The sequence below is a fragment of the Orycteropus afer genome, unplaced genomic scaffold (genome assembly GCF_000298275.1).
Source record: "Orycteropus afer afer isolate SDZICR_OR568_19922 unplaced genomic scaffold, OryAfe1.0 scaffold00089, whole genome shotgun sequence".
NCBI classification, from domain to species: Eukaryota; Metazoa; Chordata; class Mammalia; order Tubulidentata; family Orycteropodidae; genus Orycteropus; species Orycteropus afer.
In genome coordinates, this window is record NW_006921676.1 from 5,204,729 (window position 1) to 5,214,744 (window position 10,016).

Below are 10,016 nucleotides of genomic sequence, written 5' to 3' on the forward strand. Positions count from 1 at the left end.
TGGCGCGGGATAGGGCAGTGTTTCGTTCTGCTGTGCATGGGGTCGCTATGAGTCGGAAACGACTCGACGGCACTTAACAACAACAACAACAACAAGGCTCTACTTATTTTGTTAAGAAATTCTAAATTTTGTCAACTATTAACTTCTTATACACTGACAAAAGACTCAGACCTTTTAAATATAACTCAAATGATTTTCATCTTTTTGCTGTTCAAAGTTTTATTCACTGAAAATCTGTAGCCAAAAGGAACAAGAATCAATTCTAATTTTCAGGTTGGAATTAAAGTGTTGTTTACTGATATAGATATTAAAAAAAAATGTTTTGGGCCAAAAGAAAATAATAATCCAAAGAACCTTCTTGATAAACTAACCTTTAATAATAATTATACACTAGGGATTGTGCTGTGTGTTTTACAAGATTATCTCATTCATTCCTCACAGCAATTCATTAGGCAGGTACTATTTCCATATTATCCTCATTTTACAAGGGAGAAAACTGAGTCACACAGATGTTTAGTAACTGGCTGAAACTTGCAAAGTTAGTAAATGACAGAGCTGAAGTTTCAACTGAGGCCTCACTGCAGAGCCTGAGCTCTTAACTTCTGGAAATCTGAGGTTAAAAAGTTATTTGTTCCTTCTACCTTTCCTACAAGGAGCCATGGCAATACAATGGTTAAATGCTCAGCTTCTAACTGAGGTTGCCAGTTCAAATGCATTCAGCAGTCTGCAAGACAAAGATATGGTAATCTGCTCCTGTAAAAATTACAGCCCTGGACAGTTCTACTCTGTCACATATGGTCGCTGTGAGTTGAAAATGACTCAATGGTCACAGGGAGGAGAGGTGAGGAGAGTTTTTTATGGTTGGGGATGGTAATCAGAGCAGTGAAATCATATGTGCATGAACTCTTGGACGTAAAACAAACATGCTTTGTAAATTTGCATGCCAAGTACAATTAAAAAAAAAGATCCTGCAATAAAAGGAATAACAATAACCTGTGAGTGGACAGAATGATAGACATGCAAGTTCAAGAGGTGTGGGAAGGAGAATGGACTGTACCCATGAATATATGTAGTTTTGATGAAGCAGCTCTGGTGCCATAGTGCCTAAGGCATTTGACTGCTAACCAGAAGGCTGGCGGTTCAAACCCCCCAGTCACTCCTCAGAAGGAAGACTACAATCTACTTCCACAGAGATACCCCCAAGGAGGGGTCACTATGAGTCAGATGTCAGATTTGACTTGATGGCAGTGAGTTTGGTTTTTTTGTTTTTTGGTTTTGATGAAGGATATTTCTCTATATATATTTCATATACTCATATAGTCATGGATATAGTAGAGCATACCGGTGGCAAAGTTATGAAAACTTTTTAGTCATAGCCAAACATCATGAAGGAATATGTTGCTGACCCTTAGGGCTCAGGACCATAGTGGTGGGGTACACCAATATCAATTGGCACAACATAGTCTACAAAGAAAAATGTTGTACATGTTACATTGATGAGTAGTGATGGGATTTTAAAAGCTTGTCAGTGGTCACCTACTGGTCTCTCCCTGTCCAGAGCAAAGAAAAGTGAAGAAAATCATAGACACATAGAAATAATTAATCCTTTGGACTAACGGACCACTTGAACCTCAGCCTCCACAATCCTGAGACAAGAATAACATGTTGTCTGGCTACCATGATCAACTGCTCTGAAAGGGAACATATCAGAAAGTCCTGGATAGAACAGGACAAAAATGGAGAACAAAACTCAAAATCATAACAAAGATCAAGTTTACTGGCCAGACAGAGACCAGTGGGATCTCTGAGACTATGGCTCTAAGTCACCCTTCAGGTATGGAACTGAACTCATTCCTGCGTTCTATTTTCAGCCAAATAGACAGGTCTGTAAGGTAAACAATAACACTAGGGAGATATGAACTCCTTAGAACAATCAACCACTGCATATTAAAGGACTGCATTTGCCCAAGGACAAAGTTCATAAGTAAGGAAGGCTCAGGAAAGAAGGAGGAATGGAAATAGGAAACAGGGAGAAAGTGGGATTAATGATGTTACATTGTGGGGATTGCAATTGATGTCATGAAACAAAATATGTGTGAATTATTGACTGGAAACCTAATTTGCTCTGTAAACCTGCACCCAAATCACAATAAAAAGTTGAAAAATAAATAAATAAAAGACTTGATGTTACATAACAAGAACACTAACAACCTTCTCTGCCACACTGTGAGCTATTTGAGAGCAGAGAATGTATCATAGATAATCATTTTTGGATTGTTGAAACCTAATCTAAGACCTGACATAAGGTAAATACTATACTAAACTTCCATCCCACCAGTCTGTAATGATGCATTGTTTATCAGTGTTCCAATTTGACCAAGATGGTACCAGTAGGGCCTAGCAGGAAGCTGAACATACATTATCTATCCACTACACACTCCACCTTAACAGGAGGATTATTTGTTAAAAAAGAAAAAAAAAATTAATAGGATCTAGAGCCTCATAATATATTATCAAAAATGCCAAGGATACAAAAGAAAATCATTCATCATACCAAGAACTAGGAACATCAACTCGAATAAGAAAAGAAAATCAATAGACACCAACAATGGGATGAATAAGATTTTGGAATTACCTCACTAGTATTTTAAAACAATCAACATAAAAATTCTTCAACATGCAATTACAAATATCTTGAAAGCAAATAAAAAAATAGAAAACCTCAGCAAAGAAATTAAAATTATAAAAAAAGAACCAAATGGGAATTTACAACAGAAAAATATAACAACCAAAATAAAAATCTTTGGGGATGGGTGAAATAGTAGAGTGGAGATGAGAGAGTGTAGAATCAGTGGATGTGAGGACATATTAATAGAATTTACTTAATCTGAACAACACAGAGAAAAAATATACTGGAAAAAGAAGAGTAAGAGTTTCAGAGACCTGTGAAACAATAACAAAAGAGCAAAAATTTGTATCACAGGAGTCCTAGCAGGAGAGGAGAGTGGGACTGAAAAAGTATTCAATGAAATAATGACTGAAAACTTCAAACATAAAGCTATAGATTCAAGAAGCTGAACGAACTCCTAATTGGATAAACTCAAAGAAATCTATGCCAAGTGTCATGGATTGAATTATTTCCCCTAGAAACATGTGTCATCTTGGGTAAGCCATGATTCTCAGTGGTTTGGCAGTTATGTAATGATGTAATTGGGCAGTTATGTAATGATCCCCCATGATGTGACTTGATATGACAGGTCAATTAATGGTAAGAGGATTAGGATGGGATGTAACACCCTGAATCCATCCTATCAGAACCTTGATCCAATGTAAGGGGAGTTTCCCTGGGATGTGGCTGCAATACCATTTATCTTACAAGAGATGAATGGAAAGAGAAGCAAGCAAAGAGAAAGGGATCTACTAACACCAAGAAAGAAGAGCCGGGAGCACAGTGCATCCTCTGCACCCAGGGTCCTTGCACTCGGAACCTCCTAAGATTAGGAGGATGGAAAGAAAAAGCCTTCTGTTAGAGCCAGTGCTCTGAATTTGGACTTTTAGCCTCCTGCAGTGTGAGTGAATATATTTCTTTTTGTTAAAGCTTACCACTTGTGGTATTTGTTACAGCAGCATTAGGTAACTAAGACACCAAAGTACATCGTAATTAGACTTCTGAAAACTAAAGATAAAATAGAGAAAAATAAATTAAAAATAACTGGTTATTTGAAAAGATTAATAAAATGAACAAACATATGCCAAGACTGACAACGAAAAAAGAGAGAAGACCCAAGTTACCAGTATAAGGAATGAGACAGGAGTTATCACTACAGACCCAACAGATATCAAAAGGATGATGAAGGAATATTATGAACAACTTTTCATTTGTGAACTAGACAACTCAGACAAAATGGATCAATTCCTTGAAAACCACAAACTACCAAAATTCAACTGAAATGACAGGATGAATAATCTTATACCCATGAAAGAAATTGAATTTGTAATGGAAAAAGCATCAGAATAAGAAATCTATAGTCCCACATGTTTTATTGAAGATTTCTACTAAACCTTTATAGAATTAACGTCAATTTTTATACAGAGTTTTCCAGAAAATAGGAGTGAACACTTCTCAACTTAGTTTATGATTACACTGATACCAAAACCAGATAGAAACAGTACAAAAAAGAAAACTATACACTAATATTTCTTATGAATTTGGACACAAAAGTCCTCAAAAAACATTAGCAAATGAAACCCAGCACTGTATAAAAAGAATGAGATACCATGACTGAGCAGAATTTATTCTAGGTAGGCAAGTTTGGTTCAACTTTTGAAAATCAATTAATGTAATCCACCATGTCAACAGTCTAAAGAAGAAAAATCAGATGATCATATCAATTGGTTCAGAAAAAGCACCTGATAAAATCAAATATTGATTTAGGCTAAAAATTCTCAGCAAACTGGGAATAGAAAGTATTTCCTCAACTAGATAAAGAACATCTACCAAAAAAAACAACAGGTTACATCATACTTCATGGTGAAAGAATGAACACCTTCCTTCTAAGATCAGGAACAAACTGAGGATATCTGCTCACACCATCTTATTCAAGAGTACTAGAAATACCAGCCAATGCAATAAGGCAAGAAAAAGAAAAAAAAAAAAAAAAAAAAGGCATACAGATTGGAAACAAAATAAAGGAGACAGATTTTAGGGTTTCAAACTGGCTGCAGAAAAAATTACAAAAAGTTTAGTAATTTTTGACCAATGGCATCATCACTGTAATAAATGTAGTTTCTGGGGGTATTGAAAGTACAATATTTAATGCATAAATTACAGCATATTTGCTTAAAACCAACTCAAGCTTATAGTCCAATTCCAAGGGTATTTGCTTTAAAATTTTACAGGGTTCTCTATGCTTTCTTATACTTTTGGTAAGTGTTCGGTTGCTAACTAAAAGGTCAGCAGTCTGAACCCATCCAAAGTCTCTGTGGACAAAGGAACTGGTGATATGCTCCTATAAAGGTTATAGCCTAGGAAACCCTAAAGGTCAATTTTACTCTGTCATACAGGGTAAGTATGAGTCAGAATTGACTCAACACAGTAACAAGAATTTATACTTTCCAACTGTATGCTATTTTTTGGCTGGTATTCTTGGAATGTATTGTACATTCAGCATCATCTACAAACTTCTGGGTAAATTTATTTTTCCCACTTGGCCTCTTTCTCCATGTGAAACCAAAAAGTGTAGTATAGGTTTTGGGATGATTTTAGTAGAACTGAAAGAGGGAGCAGGAAAATGATAACAATGATGACAATGATGATTATAATCACCACAATCATAGCTAACTCATATAATTACTTACTATGTTCACAATATTTATTCAATCTGTATTATGAGCAAATAATCCAAGAAGCTAGAATATATGAAGCAGAATGTGGCATCAAGATTGGAGGAACACTTGATATGCAGATGACACAACCTTTGCTTGGTGAGAACGAAGATGATTTGAAGCACTTACTGATGAAGCTCAAAGACTATAGCCTTCAGTATGGACACAACTCAACATAAAGAAAACTAAAATCCTCACAATTGGACAAATAAGCATCATCATGATAAACAGAGAAAAGACGAAAGTCATCAATAATTTCATTTTATTTGCATCCACAATCAAATATACAATGCTCATGGAAGTAGCAGTCAAGAAATAAAATGACATACTGCACTGGGCAAATCTGCTGCAAAAAGACCTCTTTAAAGTGTTAAAGAGCAAAGATGTCCCTTTGAAGACAAAAGTGAGCTTGACACAAGGCACAGGTGGTATTTTCAGTAGCCTCATATATATGTGAAAGCTGGGCAATGAATAAGGAAGACCACATAAGAATTGACACATTTGAACTGTGATGTTCGTGAAGAATACTGAATATACTATGGACTGCCAGAAGAACAAACAAATCTGTCTTGGAGGAAATAAGCAAGAATGCTCCTTAGAAGCAAGAATGGTTGGACTTCGTCTCTTGTACTGTGGTCTTATCGAGGATTAGCAAAGAAGGGGAAGAGCCTCAACATGATGGATTGACACAGTGGCTGCGATGTTGGGCTCAAGCATGGCAATGATCATGAGGATAGGGCGGGACCATGCACAGTGTTTTGTTCTGTTGTACATAGGGTCGCTATGAGTTGGAACCAACTCAATGGCACCTCAATATGTTCCAGATATTGTTCTAAGCACTTTTACAGCTTAACTCATTCAATCCTCCTAATCATCTTACTGTTGTTGGCTGCTGAAAAGCTGGTCCCTGACTCATGGTAAACTCATGAACAACAGAACTGGGCCATAGTGATCGATATGGTTTTCACTGGTTTTTCAGAAGTATATTCGCAGGCCTTTCTTTCTAGTCTATCTTAGTCTGGAAACTCTGTTGCAACCTGTTCAGCATCACAGCATTCACACGCAAGACTGCACTGACAGACAAGTGGTGGCTGAGCCTGAAGAGCACTGGCTGGGAATTGAACCCAGGTCTCCAACATAGGAGACAAAATTCTACCACAAACCACCACAGCCCTCAAGTAGGTACTATTAGGTAGGTACTATTATCCTCATTTTACAAATGACAAAACTAAGGAAGAGTAAAGTTAAGTAACTTGCCCAAGGTTAAAAAGCTAGTAAGAAACACAGCAAGAATTTGAGCCCAGGCAGTGTTACTCCAGAGTCCATGCTCTAAAGTCTATATTATATAAGCTTTGAATGAGCTTTTGGAACAAGATCTTATATATTTTCATAAATAAATGATTTGAAACTAGAAAAACAAATATAAAATGAAATGGTATAAAAAATATACCTAGAAGATGTACTTGCTCCTGCTTGTATAAGAGTTGGCATAACAGCTATAAATAATCCAAGCTGTACATCTTGCATCACTAGCATACCAAGCAGCACAGTGCTATAGTCAATATCACCTGTTTTGGGGGGAAAATTATTAAAAACAGGTTTAAAGAATCACAAATCAAAATAGAATCATTCTGCATACTTCCAAAATAATTAAAATAACATTTTAAATAAAAACACAAACTTTATATAATCTCTTAGAAAACAAATATTGAAGCATTTAAAAGTTAAAAATTTTGTAAAAAATCTCCAGAATATTTCATTTCCACTACTGGATAATCACACCAATTTCATTTTATGTCCCCAAAACACATTAAGCTTTCATTTCTAGTATTCATTTTCTCCTAAGCTATTCAAGAGAGAACTGACTTAACTGTTCCCTAAACTGGTCACTTTCATGTTCCAAGGGCATTGGGCAGAGTCTGGCTGACAGTAGTAATTTTCTCTCACAAACCCATCATCACTGTCACACTGTAAGATAAACAGACTTGGCAGAGAAATACCATCTGATTAGACAAATAGAATGGCAATAACCATGGCACAGTTAAAGGGACAAAAATAACTCCTCCAGAAAGAAGAAAAGTGATATGCTTTGCATAAATTCAGTACATAAGCCTGCAAATGTCACAATTTTCAACAAATAGTCCTGGCTTTGGACAATTTACATATGCTTCTGAATTGGAAATAATCATTTTCCCCCTAAAACAAGCGAATATTTTTCTTTTTTTAAAAAAAAAAACATTGGTTTTAACAGATTTTAAAGATCAAGTTGATCAATATGCTTATATAAAACAAAGTCTTAAACCAGAGCAAAACCAAACCAAACCAAATCAAAAAATCTCATTGACAGCAAAAAATAAAAGAATAGGTTAGAATTCCAGTAATAGTTTTAAAAGGATTATTTTATTTACTGCATAAAATTAAATTTTTGCTGAAGGAAACATCTTTGCTTAGAACTTTAAAACATTCTAAATAGGTGCTCACATTAGGTTGCTGTGGCAGCTTTGCATTATTGAGTGTTATATGATTCAATGTTGTTGTTATTTGCCATCGAGTCGGCCCCGACTCATAGCGACCCCTCCTTTGGTTTCTGAGGCAGTATCACTACGGAAGTAGGATTGCCCAACCTTCCTTCTGAGGAGTGGCTGGTGGGTTTGAACCGCCAGCCTTCTGGTTAGCAGTCAAGTGCCTTAGGCACTATGCTACCAGAGCTCCTCATAATAAGTATTAAATGTGTGGGACACTTGAAAATGTTTATTCTTTTTCAACATTACAATGCCTCGATATGTTCATAATCATTTTAAATTTCTTGATCTTACAAAATATGCTGTATCATAAGCTTGCAATTACACTGTGACACCTCTTTCCCTTTCCTCAGACAACATTAATATATTTCAAGCCTGCAACTATTACTATGCCTCTTCTTTATTAAGGAGTCCCTGGGTGGTGCAAATGATTAGTGTTCCCAATGCTTATCAAAAAGTTAGTGTTTGGAGTTCACTCAGAGGTACATCAGAAGAAAGGCCTGGTGATCTACTTCTGAAAAAAATCAGACACTAACAACATTCTACTCTGATAAACATGGGGTAGCCATGAGTCAGAATCACCTTGTCAGCAACTGTTATTTCTTTTTATAAAACTTATTTAAAGAAAATATAAAATCCCTAATTATACTTCATTTTTTAAGAAATAGTCTTTGATGATATACTGTCAGCATTCATTGTCTTTGCACCTGATCACAGACAACTGGCTTAAATCCAATGGACAGTCCATTATTTACCACCACACCAAGATGCTATGAGAGTAGAGACTGTATCTTTTTCATTAGTGTCCTTAGTACAACACACAGTGCTTCTGTACATGTTGCTGTTTTTGTTGTTATATGCTATTAAGTCAGACCTGACTCAGAGACCCCTCCTTGGGTTTCTGAGGCAGTATCACTATGGAAGTAGATAGATGCTGAAAAAATATTTGTTCATAAGGGAATTCAACAGAGGCTAGAGGAGCATGATAAATGCTTAGGGAATAATGATAAGCATAAATAGTACAATCAAACCAAAGATGAAAATAATTATACAAAATTTAAAAAATTAGACCACTTGTATTTTTTATTCTTGTGTACTCTGCACTAAATTTAATTTTTATGCTTATCACTACAAATATTTAAATTTTAAAGTTTTTCCTTCTTTCCACTGATATTTTTTAAATGGAAAGAAACTAAAGATTGTAACAGATACCAACATTCCCACTCCTGAATTTTAATAAGTCTTAAAGTTCTTTTTTGTGCACATATAGCATAATACTATATTCTGGTGGCGCAGTGCCTAAGGCATTTGACTGTTAACCAGAAGGCTGGCAGTTCAAAACCACTTGCCATTCTGCAGAAGGACGGCAGGGCAGTATACTTCTGTTAAGACTTACCACCTTGGAAACCCAATGGGGGTCACTATGAGTCAGAATCGACTCAAAAGCAATGGAATTTTTGGGGGGTTATAGTATAATATTATAACATTTGCCAATTCAACAATTTTTACATGTAAAATTCAGTGACATTAAATACTTTTATCATGTTGTAGAACCAACACACTATCCATTTCTAAATTATTAACCCCAATGAAGAAGCTCAGTCTCCCCCCCCCCATGCAATGATTTCTTCTTTCCTTCTTCTTCCTATTGCTGATAACCACTAATAAACTTTGGTCTTTATACATTTGCCTATTTCATATAAGTGGGATCATACAGTATTTCTCCTTTTGTAAAACTGACTTATACCATGCAGATATTTTCAATATTCATCCATGTCGTTGCATGTATCAGAAAATCTCTTTATAACTGAGTAATATTTTATTGTATATGTATACCATATTTTGTTTATCCATTCATCTATTGATAGACGTCTGTTGATGGACAACAAAAAGCTTTTTTTTACCTTTTGGCTATTGTAAGTAGTGCCACAACAAACACTAACGTACTAGTTGCTCTTTGCATTCAAATCTTAAATTTTCGACTTATTTGCTTAAGATTTTTAAAAAGCAAGAAAATATTACAAAGTTAAGGAAAGGTTTATCTATTGGAGGAAATTTTCTTTGTTGCTTACCAGGGGTGGGAGGGGAGGGGAGGGAACGCTGTTAGAT

General features: G+C 35.6%; 1 protein-coding gene across 1 annotated transcript in view; it reads right to left on the reverse strand.

Annotated features, from left to right (window-relative positions):
* The window catches only part of TMCO3 (transmembrane and coiled-coil domains 3), a 119,562-nt gene that overhangs the window by 55,431 nt on the left and 54,115 nt on the right, over positions 1–10,016 (reverse strand). The window contains exon 7 of the mRNA XM_007942380.1: positions 6,836–6,953. Coding sequence (XP_007940571.1) covers positions 6,836–6,953 — 118 coding nt within the window. The remainder of the gene's footprint in view (positions 1–6,835; positions 6,954–10,016) is intronic.